General features: G+C 37.2%; 2 protein-coding genes across 4 annotated transcripts; one reads left to right on the forward strand and one right to left on the reverse strand.

Moving 5' to 3' along the window:
* The first annotated feature begins 436 nt into the window (after positions 1-436).
* On the forward strand, positions 437-13,323 carry LOC103431026 (villin-3-like). 3 transcript variants are annotated; one of them, XM_070811983.1, is made up of 25 exons: positions 727-886; positions 1,280-1,413; positions 3,352-3,483; positions 3,818-3,917; positions 4,435-4,503; positions 4,605-4,841; positions 4,985-5,162; positions 5,357-5,489; positions 5,813-5,972; positions 6,061-6,211; positions 6,291-6,391; positions 6,495-6,653; positions 7,273-7,341; positions 7,412-7,480; positions 7,577-7,714; positions 9,269-9,397; positions 9,737-9,884; positions 9,988-9,998; positions 10,096-10,236; positions 10,307-10,432; positions 11,205-11,267; positions 11,551-11,652; positions 12,139-12,388; positions 12,502-12,698; positions 12,780-13,323. In XM_070811983.1, exons 3-25 carry the CDS (start codon positions 3,428-3,430, stop codon positions 12,891-12,893), a joined length of 2,901 nt encoding a protein of 966 aa, XP_070668084.1. In that variant the 5' UTR covers positions 727-886; positions 1,280-1,413; positions 3,352-3,427; the 3' UTR covers positions 12,894-13,323. The 3 variants fall into 3 exon arrangements, with proteins under 3 accessions (XP_008367394.3, XP_008367396.3, XP_070668084.1); XM_008369172.4 differs by lacking the exon at positions 1,280-1,413 and having other exon boundaries at positions 437-886; XM_008369174.4 differs by lacking the exon at positions 1,280-1,413 and having other exon boundaries at positions 538-886; positions 3,374-3,483.
* A 5,152-nt stretch (positions 13,324-18,475) lies between these two features.
* Positions 18,476-19,705, reverse strand: LOC139191139 (uncharacterized mitochondrial protein AtMg00810-like). The gene has a single exon (XM_070811698.1). The coding sequence runs from the start codon at positions 19,703-19,705 to the stop codon at positions 18,476-18,478; it is 1,230 nt and encodes a 409-aa protein (XP_070667799.1).
* Positions 19,706-24,043: the final 4,338 nt, after the last annotated feature.

Genomic DNA, 24,043 nt, shown 5'->3' on the forward strand with positions numbered 1-24,043 from the left:
GAAATTGTTGACACACAATAAAAAACAATAATTCTTTCCGACACAAGTATGATACACTTTCTTACACATTCGCCAATATAACATTAGACGAAGGACCCATCTATATATATTTATAGATGTGTAAATCTTATGTGTATAAATAATATTGACGAAAAAATAGCATTACTCAATAAAAATATATACATATACATAGAATTTTCAATTGAACATGCAAAAAGGTAGACAAAATTTCAACTTACAATAGAAAAAGTAGGCAAAAAAGTGTAAGTTATCAAATCCAAAGCAAAAAGAATAAAAATAAATAAAAATATTTTAAAAACTAAAAATAAAAAAAGTGGCGAAAAGAAAAGTCCAAATTGGAAAGTAATAAGCCAAATAATCCTAAATTCCAAATAAGCAAAAGAGTAAAGCCAACATGGCCGGTGCCACCGTCACCGGTTCTCTGTCTTAATTTAACGACTCTGCCTGTCAAAGCTAAAACTCTCTCTCTACTTTCTCTCTCTAACCTCTCTGTCATTCCGCTTCCGTTTTGTGTCGTTTGATTTCTTTCTGTTGCTCTCTTCTTCCTCCTCTCATCATTTCATCACCCATAAATTCATATATTTCCATTAATTCTCTCTCTCTCTCTCTCTCTCTCTGAAATTACAAATCTCAAAAGGGCTTCACAAAAAAGTTAGAGAGAGAAGCGCACACCCGCAGCAATAATTCACTTTCCTTTCCAACTATCTTCTTCTTCTTCTTCTCTCTCTCTCTTTGTTGCCAGCTTTTGCAGCTCGTCCTTCCCATAACCCATTTCCCCTCTCTCTCTCTCTCTCTCTCTCTCTCTATTATCTCTCACCCCCACCACCCTCCATCATTACAATTACACACAGAGATCCCATTTCAGGTACGTCAATTCTCTCTCTGATCGATTTCATACTCTTTTCAGCTCCATCAATACCAATTTTGCTGTATGTTATCTGGATCTCTCTGTTTTCAAAGCTATTCCAATTTTGCTCTGATCGTTGTTTTGTTTGCAATTCTCGTTTTTTGTTATCTGGGTTTTTATGGTTTTGTTTTAAATTTAATGGGTTCTGGTGGTTTTTGGATGAAGTTCAATATTTGATCTGATGGGGTATGTTGGTTTTTGCCTCCTTATTGATGTTGTTTGATCTGACCTTTTCTTTTCGTGAATATTTCTTGATTTGAGTCCATAAAGCTCGAATCGATTGAGTTAAAATAATTGAGCAAGTAGTTGAACAAAATAACTAGAAGATCTTAATAATTTGCTGATATGTAGACTTTTGTGACTGCCTTTTGATGAAATATTATCTGGGTTCTTTCATTTGGTAAACCTTTGCGTCTCGGTGGCGTGTGGGTGAGTGCACTTCAATCTCAGTGCATTCTGACGTTGTGTAATCAGGCAGTTTCCTGGTAAGTCTTATAACTTTGGATTTGATAGTAATCTGTATCCAGTCCTATTGCCGTTTCAGTGGTCATGTTGATCACAAGTCATATTTCAGTTCTTGGGTAGTTTTTCACTTGTTTGAATACTGGAAGGGACTTTTAAATCTGCGAAGATATCCTCTGTTTGCTACTTTTGAGTTGGATTCAGGAATGTTATGATCCAGAGCAAAGCTATGTTTGAGGATTCTTCGCATTAGTGGGTTCAGTAATTAATTGCAGCGTTTGAATATGCAATCCTATACAGCTAGCAGATGTTTCATGGATGCATTCTATACAGCCTGTTTGGAAGTATCAAATATTTGTTACTTAAGTAAAAAATAAGATGAGTTGGAAAACATGCATATACAGAAGGATGACCGTTCTTGGCTGAGAAGTTACTGGCAATGATTCTTCAGCATTAGTGTGTACTCGAAGCCAATGGTTACAATAGCTTGTAATCCAAATTGTATGGACAGTAGTAGAGATATAAAATTTAATCTATCCAATATATGATATATGAGAACATAAACTTATATTAGAACAATAGGATCAGCTTTGAGGACAAACTTGCTTTCTCGAATTTTTTTCCCTATAAATATATTCTATAGATTGATTACTCTTATTCATCTATGATTAAGTGTTCATCTATGATTAAGTTAAGTCATGATGATCTAAGTTTGAACTTCAAGAGAAGGACCATATGTCAACACAAATTTTTATTGCTGTACAAGGATAATTTAAGCAACATCTATGTAGCAATTTATAAACTAGTAATGTCAGGGACTAGTTTTAGGTATAGAAGCGGCTCCACTCTAGCACCAGTGAGTAGTATTAAAGATGGAAAATCTTAGGACAGTTTGTTCATTGGCTGAAGTACTATTTCGCTCTTGATGCATATTTTCTACTGACATCTGCATGCTCACATGTAAAGAAGAAAGGAGAACAAAGGGGATAAACTTCTAAAGATATGGTCAGGCAGCCAGCAGGGTGGAATTTAGGTCTTTGTATCACTATGAATGGAGGCTTACCTAAAGAAAGCTACAAGCCTACTAGGGCGAAGCTTGAAGAGGAGGGTCATACAGAGGTTTTCTAAGTTCTTTGGAAGCATATATGGACCAAATTCCGGATATATGAGAAGCAAGAGATGGAAGCAATGGTGCACTTTTGAGAGTTAGATACCGACTAATTTTATTGGGAAATACCTCGGGATATTGTTTCAGTTGAGAAATTAGTACCGGGAAGGGGAGCTCGTGAAACTAATGTAGTCTGGGAAATGCCTTTGGAAATATCTCTCTTGAGAATCAGTCCAGCTAAGAGAGTTTATAAATGTTTTGAAGTCCAACATGATTTGTATTTTCCTAACTGAATATCAAGTGGGGTAACTTGATTATCAGATCCAAGGTTCGATGGGCCAATACATAAGCTAGACCCTGAGTAAATGGACTGAGACATATGAACCTAGTTAGACAACTAAATTCCAAATACAGTGCATCAGCCCTTGAACTTCATTCTCATGCATGAATTAACTTACACATGTTTGTGTTATGTATGTCTCATTGGGCAAGCACTTTTACCTGTTGATGTGAAGTTCTTTGTATGCGAAATCCAATAAGTTGTTAGGTTAGCTTTATGGAGATGCATAGTGATCTAAGATGTAGGTGCTCACAATTTAAACATCATGAGAAGAGATCATATTCTAACAACTGATTTTGTCATAGTGCTAAGATTTACTGTAACATCTCTGTTGAATTTCTGTGTTGAGTATCAATACTGATATTTGTACTATAGATAAGAATTTTTGAACCATATATATTACTTTTGATTTAAGTGTCTGTATACTGTTTTTGAAAATGATCAAGTATTCATTTTGGCTTGGTAACAAAACTCCTTTTGTTTATTTGTTTTTGTTTTTTATTTTCCTTGCAGTGAACTCTTGTGGAATTTATAGGGACGCAGGATTCTGCCTTGCTGAAAGAAACATTCTTAAAAGGGATTTCAGGCAATGTCTAGCTCTGCAAAAGCTTTGGATCCTGCTTTTCAGGGAGCAGGTCAAAGAGTGTATCCTTTTACCAGAGTCTCAATAAAATGAGTCTGCAAAATATTTCTTTTAAAAACTATAACGAAGGACAGGAACAAAAAACTTACTATCTTGCGTCCACTGAAATAAAAAAAAGTAAAAGTGACTTAAAATAAAATTACAGCCCCGGATAGTTGGAATAGAAGCTAGGGTTCATGTGGCCGAACCTAAAGGTTTTGTTGTTATAGACAAAAATGTAAAGTAGGTTATACTTTGTGTCAGTTTTAGGAATATGTAAGTCTTTCGGGTTATCTTTTAAATATGTTAATCACGTTGTGTTCCAAATTTGAGGTCGTGAAACTTAACATGTTATAGAGGGACTGAAATTTGGCGGATTGAGGACTTCCAACCAGTTCCTTTGCCAAAATCTGAACATGGAAAATTCTATATGGGGGATTCTTATATTGTCTTGCAGGTTTGTCTGGTTTTTACTCTCTTTAATTCTTTTCAAAGCCTTTACTATTTATTCTTTTTTCCCCACAAGATTGCTTTAGAAGAACGAAATTTGTCAGCATAACATAATTTTCTTCCAAGAAATGCAAAAGTTCAAAGTTTCTTTTTTGGGTGATTCATAAGTTGATGTCATTCCTGAATAACCTTTTGATGTTCTCCCTGTTTGCTATGTTACATTCAGGTTTAAAAGGTTTAATAAAATAATGTTGGAGGTTTGCACTGGCCACTGATTAATAAATTAAATTCAGCACTCAAAATGGTGCACACCATTAACAAGGCTCTCTATCAATTTTTTATTTTTTATTTTTTATCCCTTTCCCTTTCTTTGCATGTTCCACCCTAAGAAAGGGGAATTCAGGGATAGGTGGTTGGGGGGATGGGGCATGGGTGTACGACATATCAAACTTTCGAATAAAAAGGCATACCAAGGAGGCATTTTTCACTTATATGTTCTCATGCGCTTATCTGACTATTTGCAGACAACACAAAACAAAGGGGGTGCTTATCTTTATGACATACACTTCTGGATTGGGAAAGATACAAGTCAGGTGTGTATGCTTAAAGTTTGAATTTGCCTTGAATTTTCTTTGACGTTATATATAGAAGTAAGAGAAAAATTGTTATTTTATATCATGACTATTTATTATAGGATGAAGCTGGGACAGCAGCTATTAAGACCGTTGAACTAGACGCAGTTCTTGGAGGACGTGCAGTGCAACATAGAGAAATTCAAGGCCATGAATCTGACAAATTTTTGTCATATTTCAAACCTTGTATTATACCATTGGAGGGGGGTGTTGCTTCTGGATTTAAAAAGGCTGAGGAAGAGGAATTTGAAACTCGGTTGTATACCTGCAAAGGAAAACGAGTTGTCAGATTGAAGCAGGTATCCTGTTCTTCTGACGCGAGGGTTTAGAGTTTTTCTTTATATCTTTCTTTTGGTGTGGAGAGTTGGAGTTCAATTAAGTTTCTTCAATCTAATTCTGCTGGAGGTTAAAAGGAATTGCACCCTGCATTCTAATTTTGTAGGTTCCTTTTGCGCGTTCCTCACTGAATCATGATGATGTGTTCATCCTGGACACTCAAAACAAGATCTTTCAGTTCAACGGAGCAAATTCTAATATTCAGGAGAGGGCAAAGGCTTTGGAAGTAATCCAGTTTTTGAAAGAAAAGTATCATGATGGAACCTGTGATGTTGCAATAGTTGGTAAGTGCATATACAGTATAACGATGTATATTATATAAAAGTCCACAGAACTCTTATCATGCTGCCATCTTCTCTAGTACTCAAAAGACCTGCATTATCCAACCAGAATTGTTGCCTTACATTTTTGCTGTCTGTGTTGCCCATTCTCAATCGTTTCTTATTTCATTTGTCAAAAATGGTGTGCATTGTGGCAGATGATGGGAAGCTTGATACAGAGTCCGATTCTGGTGAGTTTTGGGTCCTAATGGGTGGTTTTGCTCCAATTGCAAAGAAGGTAACCACTGAAGATGATGTGGTTCCAGAAGCTACTCCTGCTATACTGTATAGGTACTCTCATATTCTGTTATTGTCTTTGTCTAAAACTCTTGATTTTTTAGTAAATGGCGATCTCTCTCTCTCTCTCTCTCTCTCTCACACACACACACACACACACACACACACACACACACACGTGTGCGCGCGCGCGCGCATGATCATATGCTTTTCATGCATGTGCATCTGCATGTAGTAGGTGGCATACTAAGCACATGCTCCCGACACTTGTTTTTGTGTCGGTGTCTGTCTGTGTGCTGGAAACAAAATATCTACTTATATTTAATCTTTGGTATAATCCTCATAAGGTTCTAACTTAAAGTTACTGGTTTTTGAAGCATAACTGACGGTGAAGTGAAGACTGTAGAAGGTGAACTATCCAAATCCTTGCTTGAAAACAACAAATGCTACTTACTGGACTGTGGTTCAGAGGTATTTGTATGGGTCGGCCGGGTGACACAAGTGGAGGACAGAAAATCTGCAAGCCAAGCAGCTGAGGTAGTGACCTGCACTTTTTTATTCATGCTGGCAAGCAGATAGGTTTATGAGTGAATTACATAAATGTAACTCTTAATTTTGTCACCAGGAATTTCTTGCTAGTCAGAATAGACCAAAGTCAACACGAATAACCCGGGTTATTCAAGGTTATGAGACACATTCATTCAAGTCCAACTTCGATTCTTGGCCATTAGGATCAGCAACTTCTGGTACTGAGGAAGGAAGAGGAAAAGTAGCAGGTAATGATCAACTCCTCAGTTGTAAACTGTAATACTTTCTGATTAGCTTTATTAATATTGTATCTTCATGTTCTGCTAGCTTTGCTGAAGCAACAAGGTGTTGGTTTAAAGGGCATTGCAAAAGGTGCTCCCGTAAATGAGGAGGTCCCACCTTTGCTAGAAGGAGGTGGAAAGATGGAGGTCTAGTTGATAATGATATATTTTATGCTTCTAGTAATGACTTAATTAATTAGGCTTCCTTGTTGATGTCTTTTGGAATATTGGGTTTTCTGTTTTTTTTCAGGTATGGTGTATCAATGGTGGTGCCAAGACTCCTTTGTCTAAGGAGGATATTGGTAAATTTTACAGTGGAGATTGCTATATCATTCTCTATACTTACCACTCTGGTGATAGAAAAGAAGATTACTTTTTGTGCTGTTGGTTTGGAAAGGATAGTGTTGAGGTAATTCACTTTGTTCCAGGTTAGAATTTTTAAATAATTGAAAGAATTACTTTGCTTTCTGTCAGAGTTCTTGTATATAAAGTCAGAGACCTGCACTTCAATCTCTTGTTTACATAACCTTTTGTTTTTGAATAAAAATTCGTGGAGAAACATTGTGCTTTCAGTTGGGGTTGGGGGTGGGTGAGGGTTGCAGAAATAAAATGTTGTGTTTTGGATGTCGTGTTGGAGTTTTAGTTAGAGTTGAATGCCATTTCTTGAAGATAGGAGGAACGCTTAATTTCATTGTGAGAGAGGTTTCTGTTTTTGGCTTCTTTGTGGGCCCCAGGAGCTGCAGAACTTGGAAATATTCCTTTCTTTGAGCCATGGTTGGATGATTATTATACTGGTTAAGTTTGCTTTGATCTGAAGTAGGAACGATAGATTGGTGGTGTAGGACCTTTTTAGGTGGTTATTCCTGGTCTTGTTGATTCAGTGTACTTCATGTCCACTTCATGTCCACTTCTTGATTCAGTGTACTTCATTTCCTTTTTGGTAATCGCTTGTGTAATATTTCGTAAAAGCATCCTTCTGCAATTGTAAGAGGACTTCTAAAGAATTTCTGTTATATAACCCATTTCAGGAGGACCAGAAAACTGCTGCTCATTTGGCTAGCACAATTTCCAACTCGCTGAAGGGAAGACCAGTGCAGGTATCGTATTATCTTTTGTCAATGTTGGAGAATGTTTTACGGACCTGCATATAACAGGGGCCTTTTGCAGGGTCACATATTTCAAGGTAAAGAGCCACCACAGTTAGTAGCACTTTTCCAGCCTATGGTGGTCCTGAAGGTATTCTTCTGTTTAGTCTGGTGCAAAAACCTCTCCATATTAGTTTTATTTGGGGGTTTATTGTTATCTTTTTAATTTGACTGATTTCCTCTTCAGGGTGGCTTGAGCTCTGGCTATAAGAAATCGGTTGAGGAGAAAGGTCTGATGGACGAAACGTATACAGCAGATTGTGTGGCACTCTTTCGGTTATCTGGAACTTCTGTTCATAACAATAAAGCAGTGCAAGTTGATGCGGTATGAGCCAATTCATATGTTATAATCATGTATCCTACATGACAATATATGCTCACATATTTTGGGGAAGTGACCTTCGCGATAAGCACTTCATATCTGATATTACTCAAGCTCATTTTCTTGCTGGTTGGTATGATGACCATGGAGGACCTAATGCAAAAAAATGTAGTGAGCCCCAGATATGTTGCACATGGTAAAAACTATAAAAGCCAGAAAAACAGAATAGGAATCAAAGATTACCCCTGAATTCCTTGTATAGGAAGACTTACCTGGACACGGTCAATGGGCGATCAAGAAGGCTCATGGCCTAGGTTGGTGGCCTTCATTGCACTCTGAGAGCAGCTCCACTGTTGCAAAGACCCCCTAGGGCAAGTCACTATTGAATAGCCTCCAATGAACAGTAACTGCCTATTGCATCTCCACCCCTACACTGAATAGCCATAGCAATAGGCAATAAAATATTAGTATTTTTTATTTTATAAAATAATAAAAATAATTTTATTTGTAATTTTGGATATGATTTTTAATCGGTCTTGTTGTACCACGTGTCATTAAATAAGAAATTACAACCCAAAGTATTTGAGAAAGTATAAAATTATGGTGTAAGTTGGAAGATAATGATAACATATTTATAGAAAAATTAAATCAATTTTTTTTTTCAGATTTTTTTTAATTAATTTTTTACTTTTTTTTATTAATTTTTTACTTTTTTATTAATTGTTTACATTTTTTATTATTTTTTACATTTTTTATTAATTTTTTACATTTTTTATTAAGTCTTTACATTTTTTATTAATTTTTTTTATATTTTTATTACTTTAATATTGTGGCTGACGTCAACCCTGACGTCAGCGTTGCATCACCTCCACCTCGGGCTCTCGGGCCACCGATTCGTGCCAGGCCTGTCGCTCAGGCCCCCTCCGGAGCTGAAGCCCTTATGGGCTGGAGTTCATTGCCCCAGCAATTTGGTTCTGTGCAGTCCACGGTCCATCGGGCTAAAGCCAACGGTGGACTTGCTCTGAAGGGGTGCCTGCCTATGGTCTCCTCAACGTAGGAGACCCAATGTCATAATTCCTTGTATAGGAATACTTATCTGTTCCCTAGTAGTTTGCATCTTTAAAATTTCCTGAGGTGACTTTCTCTTGCCTTTGCCTAAGAATATAGTTTTAGATTCTTCAGTTTCCCCTTTGAAATTAGTTATTAAGTTTGTAACAATGAGTGCTAAGCTTTTTTACATAGGTTTAGGTCAAGGATGGAGTCACTGGAGGATTTTCACACTGGATTTTTAGCATGTTGTAGTTGGCCAGTATAGAGAATAATATGAGATGTTGGATGTGATTTATTGAGGGGAAGATGAAAAAGGATTATCTGTTTTTCTTCATAAATGTGGTAGGAAGATTCGAATGTAATTGCATGCTTTTGAGAGAATGTTTTCTATGCTATGTTTAAATGTTGGACTTCTTGTTCACTGCTGGAGATAATCTTGTACTCTTTGGGCTTTTTAAATAATCTTTTCTTTATCAATGTATACGTAAAACAAATTTCATTGTTTAGGTGGCAACATCGTTGAACTCTACTGAGTGCTTCATTCTGCAATCTGGGTCCTCAATGTTTGCCTGGATTGGAAATCAATGCACCATTGAGCAGCAACAGTTAGCAGCAAAACTTGCAGAGTTTTTGAAGGTTCTATGCCCTCTGCCTCTTATGTAACTTATTTGCCTTCGAATTTATCATAGACGCACCATTCAGAAGAGTCAACATAACCAAGTAGGCTTAGTAAACGTATTTTAGTCAGGCTTCAAGTAACAATGGTATACTTAGGTCTGGCATTGTTTCGACTTAATAAAATAAAAAGAATAAGATGATTATATACATTGAGTTGATTGGGCACGTACGATGGATGGACAGCATTCAGTATTCATGCTTAATGTAATTTAGTAGTATTTATTAGGCACTCGATTTTCAGTATTGCCACGGATATACTGTTCATCTATTTGAGCCTTACATGCCTTGCTAATACAGCCAGGAGTTACTTTAAAACATGCTAAAGAGGGAACTGAGAGCTCATCCTTCTGGTTTGCTCTAGGAGGGAAGCAAAGTTACAACAGCAATAAAGTTTCTCAGGAGATTGTCAGAGATCCCCACCTGTTCACATTCTCGTTCAACAGAGGTAGAATTTTATGACATTAAATGATGTCTGAGTTGGAAATTTTATTTGTAAAGTTAGTTCCATTCTAACTGTGTTTTTTTTTGTGTGTTCATGGTTTCCCCAGGAAAGTTTCAGGTGAGTTATATGGCCTTTTGAGTGTAATTGGTATTTACTTCCTTTTTCATTTGGGCACTAGTGCTTCTAATCCCTTTCTGCATTTTTAATTCTGCAGGTAGAGGAAATTTACAACTTCACTCAAGATGATCTGCTGACAGAGGATATCCTTATACTTGATACGCATGCCGAAGTGTTTGTTTGGGTTGGTCAATGTGTAGACTCGAAAGAAAAGCAAAATGCTTTTGAAATTGGCAAGGTATACCTTAAAATATTTGCATTTTCGTCAGATGTTTCATTTGTTACATTTTTCATTCATATTTGTGCAGAAATACATAGCGCTGGCAGCATCTCTGGAGGGGTTGGCTCCTAATGTACCATTATACAAAGTTACTGAAGGAAGTGAACCTCGCTTCTTTACAACATACTTTTCATGGGATCTTTCAAAAGCCACTGTATGTTCTAAAACAACAAACTCTCTCTCTCTCTCTCTCTCTCTCTCTCTCTCTCTCATTTAGATAAATTTTAAGGAATTTGTAGTCAAGTAAGGAATAATCAAAACACATTAAGTTGAACGTAACAATTTTCTGTATTTTGGAACTTTCGGACGGGTTTTTACTTTTCTATTTTAATTGAAATAAACTAGTCTTTTGGACTAGAATCAAATCAAGCGTGGATAATTTGTGTGGAATGCAGTAAATGATAATGCTGTGCAAATGCCATAACAGAGGGAAGTGATAAACTGCCTAGATGAGAAGAGAATTGTTTTAGGGATCATTACATATAGAATATCATATACCAGTGATTAAATATACGAAGAAGTCTATCTTCTCAAATAAAACAAAAGCTTAGAAGTCTAATTTGGAAATAAGATGCGAGTCGATCAACATTGTTTTCTGGGTATATTATTGCTGATTGATGGTGTGCTTACCTTCTCTCCCCCTTTAACCATGTCAGAGATAATGATCTAAAGTATGACTTTGTTTCTGCTACACTTGGTAATGCATTTGAGATTCTAGACATTTCATTTAATAATTTTAGAGGCGGACCAAAATTTATTGTGAGGAAAAATTATTTTGATAGGTAAAGTGTAAGGCAAAGTGGCATGACAATTTGTAAAAAAACTTTGTAGATATCAACTGTTTTAATTGAAGTACTTTATACGGATGGATAACTATATTCCGTTTAATATATAATTTTCTTACAGTATATCTACCCTATATGTAGGTTCAAGGAAACTCATTCCTGAAGAAGGTGTCAATACTCTTTGGAATTGGCCATGCTATGGAGGTAATGTCTATTATCAAACATGTTGCATTGTAATCTCCTCTTGTACGTGTGTGCGAAATTCTATATAATACATTCTGTCTAGTATATACAAGGGAACCATGATCATATAGTCTTAAGATTCTCGTTATAAGTTAATTACTGGAATAATGTTATTTTCCTAACAGTTTGAAATGGTTTAACAACGTAAAGGATTGAAATCTATCAAATTTTGTAAATTTTTTTTGCATTATCATATATTATCCTTCTGTAATTCACGGAGAAGGGATCTCTGTTGCTGGATCAGGACAAGCCCACTGGGAATCAAGGAGGACCAAGGCAAAGAGCTGAAGCCTTAGCTGCTTTATCATCTGCATTCAATCCATCCTCTGGAAAGTCACCCCTAACGGTAATTAATTTTTTTTTGTACCAGTATCATGTGCTACTGGATGCTATTGCCATGTTGTCATGTCTTCACATGAGGTGTGCAGACAAGCAGAAATTGTAATTCATTCCATGAATGAATAGTAGGAACTTTTGTCCTAGTTAAGTACTTGCAGAAAGTTGCATTAGAAAGTGTACATCCCCCACCCCATCCCCCCTTCCCTCTCTATGCTCTAGTTCATGTTATCATTCTTTTCTGGAATAATCAACTAGGGAAGTGGTGTGTGCATACAAACATCCCTTAGGTTTTTTGAATGTTGCATTATGACGTTGGATCTGATATTTATCCCTCTTTTCTTTAGTGTTGTTTCTTAGCACCTTTTCACTTTTAACTTTTCCATTTTTTTAATGATCCATGATCAATAATATTTTAGTCTGAATCTCTGATACATGACGGTGTTGATGGATTTTTCTGAGGCCTTGTATTGAATAATCACGCAATGAATCACAGGGCCAGGATAAGTCCAATGGATCGAGTGAAGGACCGAGGCAAAGAGCAGAAGCTTTAGCCGCTTTATCTTCTGCATTTAATTCATCCTCTGGAAACAAGCCTTCTCTTCCCAAGCCGTCTGCTTCAGGTCGAGGATCACAAAGAGCTGCAGCAGTTGCTGCGCTTTCAAATGTTCTTACAGCTGAAAAGAGTAGGTTAACACCGGATGCTTCTCCTTTGCAAAGCCCTCCCTCAGAAACTAGTGTTTCTGGTAAGAAAGTAGAAATACTTATGATTATCCATTATATGCGTGGGTTGCGAACGGATCTGATGCATTTGGGTACTTGCAGCTGACGCAAAAAGTGATTTATTTTTCTGAAACAGAAGGTCCTCAGGAACTTCCTGAAGTCAAGGAGACAGGTGAAGCTGCACCTGTTTCCGAAGGCAGTGAGGAGGATTCAGAACAAAAGACACTGCAGGACGAGAGTGATAGTGAACGTAGTCGCAGTACTTTCAGTTATGACCAACTGAGGGCTAAATCCGACAATCCTGTAACCGGCATTGATTTTAAGAGAAGAGAGGTTGGTCGTGTGTGAATGTTGTCACTTTCATCAATCTCTGCTTTGAAATCATAGTGACATAACCTCTGCTTGGTTTTTCAGACCTATCTCTCTGATGAGGAGTTTCAGACCATATTTGGGATGCCGAAAGATGCTTTCTATCGACTGCCAAAGTGGAAGCAAGACATGCAGAAGAGGAAAGCTGATTTATTCTAGAGGCCGAATGCAATAGAACAAGTGCTTTTACTCTGCTTATTTGCATCCTGACTCGCAATTCATTCATTTTGATCTGTGCTTTCTCTGTGGTGCCTTGTTTTCTGTCTAGCATTTTGCTCTCGATGAACATAGCGCTGTGGTTAGTATCGGTATTGATTGAGATACTGCCTGAAGAGTGATTTTTCCATCTCTTTTTTCTTTGTTTCTTAACTGCTGCTGCCTCGTGTAGTTATCGCAGATGGTAGTGTTAAGCGCAGCACGCAGGTCAAATTCTTTCATCTGCTCCACATGTATTTTGATTTTCGGTTTTACTCGATCATCTTTTTTTCATCTTTTAATTTTTTTTAAAGGGGGTTTTGTATATGCAACACATTTGTATTTTGCAACTGTGACGAATATGAAGGAATGGGCAATTGTTTGTGGTTTGCAATTTATTGGTGTCATTCGAAAAGGGTTTATCTGCTGTACGTAACGCATGCACCAGAACAATCAAATCCCAGCCTTCTATTATTGAGCTTAAAAACGAGCGGCTGTGATCAATTTGGCATGCATGGTGCGCATCCTATGCCAGGGGTCTGTCCGCAGGGGACAAAAATATATCGTTGTTTAAAAAAATATAATTTAATATGCCATTTGTATGCTTCAACCCAACCTCCATTGTTTTCACGAGTATTGCCTTTGGTTAACATGAGTCCATTTACTTGAACTTTGAAGGGAATGAAGTGACGTGAATTCACCAACTTACAACAACACGTTAATCAACTAACTTATCCTTTGTTTACTAACACATCATGACTGAAAAGAATAGCAAGTAGAGAGAGTGGAGAGATGCAGAGTACATTACTGAAGGAAAGAAGAAGAGCAAGGAAAGGTAGAGAGAGAGAGGAGAAAGTTATGGTATAGAGGGTAGAAAGAGGAGCCCTATAGCCCCTTGGCCCTATGACCCTTTGGCCCTCGGTTGGAAACGGTTCTTTGTGATGGTGCTAAAACGAGCCCTATAGCCCTTTGGCCCTCGGTTGGAGATGAAGACAAATATGACTATGTACTGTTCATTAAAATATTAATATCTTGGAGGACCAGAAGGCTAAAACGAGCCCCTTAGCCCTCGTTCGGTTGGAGATGGTCTTAGCTAAGACCGGCTAGTCCCTCCTTTAGTCAAAGCGAGTGAGAGCTAGTCTCATTAAATCTAGGCCGTGTACGAAACAAACACAGGACTGGATTAACCCTTAGTCCAGTCCAATCTAGTGAATTTTAGTGGGTGGGTGTTGGGACAAGAACTTGGTTTAAAAAGTGAGCTTAAATTAGGGCCCTCCATAATTGTATGTAAAAGCTCAAGGACCACAGCATCCAGGAACCCACATCAAAGAAAGCATCTCAATCACTAGATTAACAAGCACTTATCCAACAGCACCTATCACTTATAACTTTTAACAGGAGTATTAGATGTTTGAGTCATGATAATTTCCCCTGTAGAATGATCACAACTTTCTTGGAGCTTAGTGGTTGATTAATTGTTTGGTGGTCCATTTGATTTGCTAATGCTAAATGCTAATCCCCTTTCTCTGCTTTTTTTTTTCTTTCTGTTCAACATAATCTGCATTATTAGAGTCCCATATTACAGATTAAATACTTTTAATCACATCAACGTCTAATTCAGTGTAATCATTCTTTAACAAGTTGGACAATTAGTTTCACAATCCAACATGTTACGTGTTGATTTTGTGAATCAAAATTATTGATATGTTATAATAAAGTATATTTAAATGTGTAATTAATTATAGATTAACAACATTTGGTTCTGCGAGACTGATAGCGTGAGAAAGGAGGGTAGGATTGGAATTTTGAAAATTTCATTTCATAGCTATTGTTCACCCGTGTTATGAGATAAAAAAAAATAGGTTTTTAAAAATTGCCTTTTACTGCTTCAGCAAGGCTTTTTTTCACTAAAATCATGAAAAAAGCTGATTACAAGTGTTTACCAAACACCCCAATTTTTTTTATACCTGATTTTTTTTAAAGTTGAGCTGTACCAAACTGGTACTAAGTATCCCATAAAAAGATATCACATTTTAGCTACATTCTTCAAGTAGGCACAAAAACACTGCAATGTCAATTTTGCAATTTGTAATATATTTAAATGTAACTCAACTCTTAAGTTGTCCATTAAATTTTATGGTTTTGTACTATGTAATTGTTTGGGCCCAAATTAATGGATTTGGTCCAAGTAAGGTCATAAGCTCGGTCCATGATTAAACATCTTAGCCCAACATAGAATACTTTGGTCGAGTTTGATTTGATGAAGGATACTTGAATTTCAAAGGTGGATTTGGCTAAGTTCTGATTGAATTAGGAATCCTCAAAGATCAGGATAGCATGAGAATATTCCTAACATTCTAAGGGTCTGGTTAAACAAGGAAATGGATTGGATACCAAAAGATGGATAGGTTCAGAGTCCCAGGTCCAATAGTAATGATTGAGTCCGATTCATGTAAGAAGATATTTCATTCAGGATATGCCGAGGAAGTTTAGTCCGAATAGGATTCTACTCTGGCGCCAGGAAAAAGTGCTACTATAAATAGAAGAGGATGTGCAACGTTCAAGGCTCTTTAAACACACGCACAAATCTGCACTGCGCAAACTCTCTCATTCTTGAGAAAACATTGACCTTTCTAACTTCATCAAGCACACCTTCAGTTAGTCTTAACAGTACTATGGTTAATGACTGGTGACACCTTCAATTAGTCTTAACAGTACTATGGTTAGTCTTAACAGCATTGGAGCCGTAGAATCAGATGACCGATGAGCACCTTCAATTAGTCTTAACAGCATTGCTTCAAGACCCATTGGTTATTTATCCATGTCTAGGCCAGTAAAGAGCCCTTGAGTCCTTGTTGGAAAAAAGTCACTTCATTAGCCTTCTCGGTGAGTTGTTACCAGGTTACATCGTTTGACACATTGAAAGCCAAATTTATTTTATGATTAGATATTCACAAGTACATTGCAAAGTTCGACATTCAAACGGCCGAACCACATTTACAATCAAGAAAATTATCTTTTTTGAGTATTTATGTCTGTACAGTGTGGTACCAATTCCGCACAGTTATATTTGTACAAATACAATTACAACGGTCAAACCCAGTACCGACAATTCGTGAAATTCGAAGAAATTAGCAGCCTTGCCTTTAGGCTCTAGAACCCAGAGGCAGAGACGAGTTCCTTTCTTGGCCGCAATCACAAGATAGAAGTCAACAGTGCGTTCGATACCACCACCACATTCATTCACTCATTGATCGAGCTTGGTCATCAAGTTGGCATGCCCCGCATTCAACAGAATGACGTAATTAGCTCATTAGCTATTTGGTTTGCGCGCCACGTAGGCTTGGTAATTATTTAGGATCAACAGTAATGCATGGAGATAGACTTCTTACATGTATGCAAATTTGCACTCGTGCATGATGTCATAATAAATCCTCAAAGGTAAACAAACAAGTTAATAGTCGTGCACTACAAATATGTGTTTAGTCAAGTTAGTTAGAGTATGTGTCTTTTTTATTTGCACCAAAGTTCGAATCTCGTTTCACATAGTTTAGATGAATGTAGTATTGATTATCTATCATTTGTTTTAAAAAAAATGTTGTGTCATACTAAAACAAATCGGAAATCTTTTAAATTTTCTTTATACAAGTGATAAAGCTAAACTATTTCAATTTACAAGAAAATTCAAACTCAAGTGTGAAAGAATGATCACACTATTCTGATCAATTGACCTAATTCAGATATACAAACTTTTGTTTTAGTGGTAGGTGGTTGGCTCGTAGTCATAAGCCACCCGTGGGAATATATGCCCCAAGTATAAAATATCGATGATATCGGAAATATCAGTAGTCCAAAAACACGGAAATTTCGATGGAAATATCGTGATATTATCGATATCGATAAAAATTGAATAAAAACCACAAAAATTGTAAGAAAAACTTGGAAATTTTTATTGAAACTTTGCAGGATGTTTATTTAGTCAATTATCTATTAGTTTATCACAACAAATTGGAAGGAAATGTATTGCATGATAGATATAACTTATTTGAGTTGATTATATAGCGAGCTGGCAAAATTTGAGTTGATTATATAGCGAGCTGGCAAACATTGTGAGTGTAGAAAATATGTAGTAATTAATGAAAGAAGTTTAAACACACCAAAATCATTTATATATAATGAATTAGTACAATATTTTACACTTTATACATTGCATGGTAAGATACATGAGTGACTTAGCAAGGTCTAAAATATCGATGATATCGGAAATATCGGTAGTCCAAAAAAATATCGGTAGTCCAAAAACACGGAAATTTCGATGGAAATATCGAGATATTATGGATATTTTAGACCATGGCCCCAAGTAAAGCCAGGAGGCCACCACTGCTTCTTCTTCTACCTAGATTTGGACACTTTGGTCGCTCTCTCTCTCTCTAAGCCAAGTCTCCATTAACTTGATAGTGCTTACATATAATTAACACAAAGATACTGTTATTTATTTATTCTTTCTTTCTTTCTTTCTTACTTTTTTTTTTTTTTTTTTGATGCTTTTGTGATGTTTGGCACATAGAAAAAGGTGTGCATTTTATGGGAAGATAGATGCCATTATTTGTTGTTGTTTGGTTGGTTGGGGTCTTCTTTGTCTCCTTTTTATTTTCATTTTCCTCATTGAAATTAAATACATGAAAATTATATCCTAACCAACTGTCTTGTGGATTTCCTTTGTACTTCTTCAGGATTGTATTTAGCTTCTATAAATAGATACTTAAACAAAAAAAAAATATAAATAAACTTATCCACTCGATCAACTTCTCAAGACAAATTTGTTTGGGGACCAAATGCAAATGGTAAGTTTATAGTTAAATCAGCTACTTGGATTCAATCTAAGGAAGTGGATGATTCTAATAAGCAAAAATTGTTGTATAAAATGTGGAAATTAAACCTTCCTCCGAAAGTGAAGATGTTTAGTTGGCTTTTAATGAAAGCATGTCTGCAAACACTGAAAAGGTTTAGTAGATAGGTTCCAAATATTGATGCTAAATGCCTTTTTGCATGGGAATAAGATTATCTCCCTTCCTATTCCTTTTCCCTTCCCTCCCCTCCTCTCATATTTGCGTTTTACCTTTTAGATCTATAAAAAATAAATATAAAATGTTGACGTGGCTTAACTTTAGCCGTTCAAATAGGAGTGGAGAGAAGGAGAGAGAGAGATTAGGATGATAGAGAATCAACCTCCTACTGCATGAGAGATGATGAAGATCAAAACCATATTTTTTTTAAAGTGTGACTTTGCGAAAGGAGCTTGGAGAGAACATAATGACAATCAGTTTAATACTGTGGATAACTTTCACTGTATCCTGAATTGGCTTGATGTAGAAAACCAAACTAAGGTGAGAAAAATATTTCTGAAAGCATTGATTTTCACTGCTTCATTCCTCTGTATAAATAGTTACATAAGATTGAGTTACAAGAGTCCTATTAGGATTTTAAGTTCCCATCTATATCAGATACAAGAGATAACGAATATCAACAGAAGTCAGAATACAATTCTAAGTGTAATGTATGTTGGACTCTTGTTTAACACACCCCCCTCGGAAACTTGGCGTCAAAGGATGAACAAGTTTGAACCAAAGAAGAAGATGACGTGGCTTGAGAAGGCCCTTGGTGAGTAAGTCGGCAGGCTGGTTGACGGATGGCCGAAATCGAACTTGGTGACTGCCCAAAGCTACACGTTCACGGATGAAGTTGTAATCTAACTCAATGTGGCGAGTCCGAGCATGGAATACGGGGTTTGCTGCCATGTAAGTGGTATTGACGTTGTTGCAGTAGAGATGAATGGGAAACTGAGTAGCAATACCCAACTCAGAAAACATATAAGAAAGCCATATAGTTTCAGCACACGCACGAGATAAAGCTCTATATTTGGACTTAGCACTGGACTTGGAGACCATTGGTTGTTTCTTGGAGCACCATGACAGCAGATTACTTCCATGGTAAATTAAATAACCCGTTGTTGAGCGATGAGTATCGACACAACCAGCCCAATCCACATCCGAATAAGTCAAAATACGAGAGTGGACAGGTTGGGAATGAAGCAACAACCCATGAGTAATCGAGCCTTTAATATACTGCAGAATGCGTTTAATGGCCAGGAGGTGTGGCTGGTGAGGAGAAGCCATAAACTGGGCTACATTGTTGACGGCAAATGATATATCCAGCTGGGTTAAGGTCAAGTATTGAAGACAACCAACTAGAGCTTGAAATTCAATGGGGGAGGAGAGCAAAGGACCATCATTAGCCGATAGGGAAGTCTTTGCAGCAACAGGAGTAGAACATGGCTTACAGTCAACCATGTTTGCTCGCTTCAATGAATCATATGCATATTTTGTTTGGGAGAGATGAACATCGGTAGTGGTGGTTTGTACCTGAATACCCAAAAAATAATGTAAATGACCTAAGTCCTTCAAGTCAAAAACAGAACCCAGAGCCTGTATAAAGTCTTGTAAAAGTGTAGGATCACTGCCTGTCAAGACTATGTCATCAACATAGAGTAAGAGCACTATAATATGAGTACCACATTTGAAAGTAAAGAGGGAATTGTCGGCTCGACTTTGAACGAAGCCGTAGGAAGATAGGAATGAACTGAACCTTGTAAACCAGGCCCGAGGTACTTGTTTAAGACCGTAAAGTGCCTTTATGAGTCGGCAAACATCGTGTGGATACTGAGGATGGTTGAGACATGTAAACCTTCTCCTAAAGTTGGCCATGTAAGAACACATTTTTGACGTCAAGTTGTCGAAGTTGCCAACCCTTGGACAACGCGAGACTCAAGACAGTTAGGATTGCAGGTTTTACCACTGGGCTAAACGTTTCGTCGAAATCAATCCTGGGCTGCTGATGAAAGCCCTTGGCCATCAATCAAGCTTTATAATATTCGATGGTGTCATTGGCATTGCGCTTGCAGCGATAGACCCATTTGCAACCTATTTTGTGTTGAGCGGGAGAATGAGGAACAAGCACCATGTATTATTTTTTAGTAGGGCATTAATCTCCTCTGCCATGGCTTCAGGCTATTATGGGCGACGATTCGCTTGAGAAAAACAAGTTGGCTCGTTAATATATAAAAAAAGATTCAAGGCGTGATGAATGGGATAATGGATGGAGCCATCATTCCATGTTTTTTGTTTCCGTGTGCCATATCTAAAGCTGGTGACCATAGGATGCAATGAGGCGGGCTGGGGTGGTGGCACTACAGCAGGAACTGGTGGAGGAGACAACGATAAAGCAAAAGTGGGTCACAGAGCAATAAGGTCTGCTGCTAAGGGAGAAGGCACAAGCCTTGGTGTGGGCGTCACTTGTGATAGGTGTTGTGGGCCTTGGGCTGAAAGATCAGGAGATGAAGTCTGAGCAGTTGATGTAGTGATTGGAGCAATGAGACAAATGGAAAGTTCCACATAGGATGATGGGGCGGGACCCATGGGCTTGTGAAAGGGAAACTCAGCTTCGTTGAACACAACATGGCGTGAAATATCAACACATCCCGAGATTGGATCAAGGCACCTGTAACCCTTATGAGAAGAACTGTATCCCATAAAAACACACTCAATGAAGCGAGGTGTTAGTTTGTTTTTAACATAATTGCCCAAATAAGGGAACATAGGCATCCAAAGGTACGTAAATGAGTGTAAGATGGTGAACGGCCAAAGAAAAGAGTGTGTGGGGTAGACCAAGATAGGATAGGGGTCGGAAGTAAATTAATAAGGTGAACAGAATTGAGTGCGGCTTTAACCTATAACGTGAGTGCAGCTTTGGCAGGGGTTAGTAAGGTTCGGGTCATGTCAGCAATGTGACAATGCTTGCGCTCAGCAAGCCCATTTTGTTGGGGTGTGTGAGGACACGAAAGATGTTGTTGAATGCCAGAGAGACAAAAAAACTCAAACATAGAGTGATTTACTTACTCAGTGCCACCATCACTTTGTAAATATTTAATAGAAGCATTAAATAAATTTTTAGTCATAGCCACAAAGGTTTGAAAGTGTGAGAAGACTTTAGATTTGTTCTTCATAGGGTAAATCCACGAGTAACGAGAATAATCATCAGTAAAAATGACATAATATTGATAACTAGAAACAAAATTGACGGTGGACATCCATACATTAGAGTGAATGATGAAAAAAGGAAAAATAGCACGTTTATTATTAATTGAAAAAGGACCTGGGTGGATTTCCCTAAAGCACAACTCTTACAAAAAGAGTGGGAAATAGTAGAATGGGGACCTAAACTAGAAGTTAAACGCGACAGCACAGATGAAGACGGATGACCAAGACATTGATGACAATCAACAGAACGAAGCAGTAAGAGCTTTAAGGGGTGAAACTGACAACGGATATAGGGTTGGTTTGGTATTGCTATGCTTTGAAAAAAAAGTTGATTCTGCTGTGCTGTGAGAATAACAGCTGTGAAATAAAGCAGCAAAGTGTTTGGCAAACTTTTTTGTAAAAGTGCTTTTGAAAAAAAAAAAACAGTATTATAGTGTTTGGTAAACTTTTATGTAAAACAGATGTGAAAAACAGCCAGTTTTTCAAAGCTAGGTTTTGCAACTTCTTGTTTTTGGCTTTTTTTTTCACCCAAAACTGTGAAAAAAAGTTGAAGCAGAATGTTTGCCAAACACAAAAACAGCTCCCAACTTTTTTTGATACCAGCTTTTTTCAGAATCACCTCAGTACAAAACCAGGTCATAGTCTAGTCTTACATGGGCCCTAAAACAGCAATGTACCAGTACGTAAATCATAAATACGATAAAAGAAAGGGAAGAAACAAATAGTGACATTATTGTCATATGTAAAATGAGCGACGAAAATGAGATTTTTACGTAAGGAAGGGATAAGAAAGACATTACGAAGAAGGAATGAAGAAGAATTGAGATCAATAGGAATTGTACCAATGGATGCAACATTTAAAGTGTCACCATTACCCAATTCAACTGAGTTAGGCCCATGATAGCGTTGGTGATGCTGAAGAGCAGTGGCATCACCGTTCATGTGGTGGATGTCACCTGTGTCGGGGAACCATATGGAGGGATCCTAATACTAAACAACTTGGGAGCCAGCAAAGAGTGGAAACATAGCTGGGCCACCATAACGATGAGGACAAGTGGCGGCAGAATGGTGAGTTGTTGAACAAGTAGGACACCATGCATTAGCATTCGGTGGATGAGGGCCCAACAATCTTGAACCTGCCCAAGGTCCTCTTGGAAAGCCGCAGAGACCATTCCAAGGCGGTGGAGGCCCATTCCAATTTGAAGAAGCCTCATTCCAGGTCTGAATAGAAGGACAATAGTTGTGTTGAGGATGCCCAACGCGAGAAGAACTATTGTTGTGACCCTGTCGGCTACAGTTGTTGTTAGGGCGAGTCTCATGCCAGGAGTTACTGCCGCCACGAATGGCAGAGCATTGGGGCCCACGCGAAGGAGCCTGGGTGGTGAGAAGAGCAGACTCAAAGGCGGCAGGGCCAGAGGAGGAACGGGGGTTCTGCAAATCAAATGCGAGGATTTTAGAATGAAGTTCCTCAAAGGTGGGGTAGTGGTGTGATGTTGATGATAGCAATGCGGAGAGCAGAATACTCAGGGCCAAGAACAACCACTAATTTTTAGGGTATTGTAATTAATTATAAGTCATTCAGACAATAATTAGCATGCGGAGCAAAAATATCCAAAATGTGATGGTTTAATAACAATTACAAAGTCTTTGTTTACAGGTCGACAAATAAGGATGGCAACGGTTCGGTTTGGGGACGGAAATGTTATACTCATTCCCATAACCACAAAACTTAACCATATCCATAACCGCAAATTAATCATCGGGTATTATCCATAACCATATTCACTGGGCAACGGATTCTTCATTGGTTAACGGTTATATCCATCATCGTCAATACTAAAAATATATTTGGTCAATTGACGTATGATAATTTAGTAAATATTAATTTCGTCGTTAAATAGTTGATGTATAAAATGATTTAATGAATGGATCTTGTGGAGCATAAAAATTAAAGCTAAATATTGATAATGTTGGCTTATCTTTTGATATCTCCCATAAATACCATTGAATTCTCATAGATTTTGATTAATATCAAAACTTTTGAACTTTCCCACAAAATGCAACTCACACAATGCAGTTTTTGTATTCTCAAGGTAATGGATTCGGTGAATAATGAATATATATATATATATATATATATATATATATATATATATATATATATATATATATATTATTTAACACTTTAATATTTTACATTATTCGGTTCGGAATCGGGAACAAATACAGATTTGGGACCCCTATAACCATATCCAAAACCATAACCGAATAATATTCACTATTTTTCAACATACCCAAAATATATCTGAATTTTCATACCCAAATCGAGTCCATTTGGGTGGTTATCCACGGTTATTGGGTTTAATGGTTAGAATTACCATCCCTATTGACAAAACATTCCCATCACACACCAACTAGTCATACGTGGAAAAAATCTCAATGAGTCGGAAACATATCTCAGTACATTAGGGGTTCATTTAGAAGTGTTTTTAAAATGGCTGAAAGCGCTTATAGTGAAAATGTTTTTGGAATCAATTCTAAGGACTCGTTTGAATGTGCTTGTAAAATGATTGAAAGTATTTTTAGATAAAATGTTTTTGGATTGCAAAAGCACTTTAAATGCTTTCTACAAGAAGCACAATTTATGTGCTTTCTTTCAAAAAGCACTTTAAATGTTTTTCTAGGGTTTACTAGCATTTTTACTAAGGATAGTTTTCAAAAATATTTTCACCAAAAGTGCTTGCAGTTATTTTAAAAGCACATCCAAACGAATTCTAAATAAAATACAAGTGAATCCTGGAAAATCACTTAAAGTGCTTCCTGCAAGAAGCACGAGTTATGTGCTTCTTACAAGTGCTTTTAGAAATAAAAAACATTTTCACTAAAAACACTTTCAATCATTTTAAAAGTAATTTCAAACACACCCTATATGTCATAACACAAGTGGTTAAATTTTTTTTCAAGTATCTAATCACTTACATTATAACACTTAAATATACCGACATGTGTTCTTGACAC

Source organism: Malus domestica, chromosome 14, assembly GCF_042453785.1.
Source record: "Malus domestica chromosome 14, GDT2T_hap1".
NCBI lineage: Eukaryota > Viridiplantae > Streptophyta > Magnoliopsida > Rosales > Rosaceae > Malus > Malus domestica.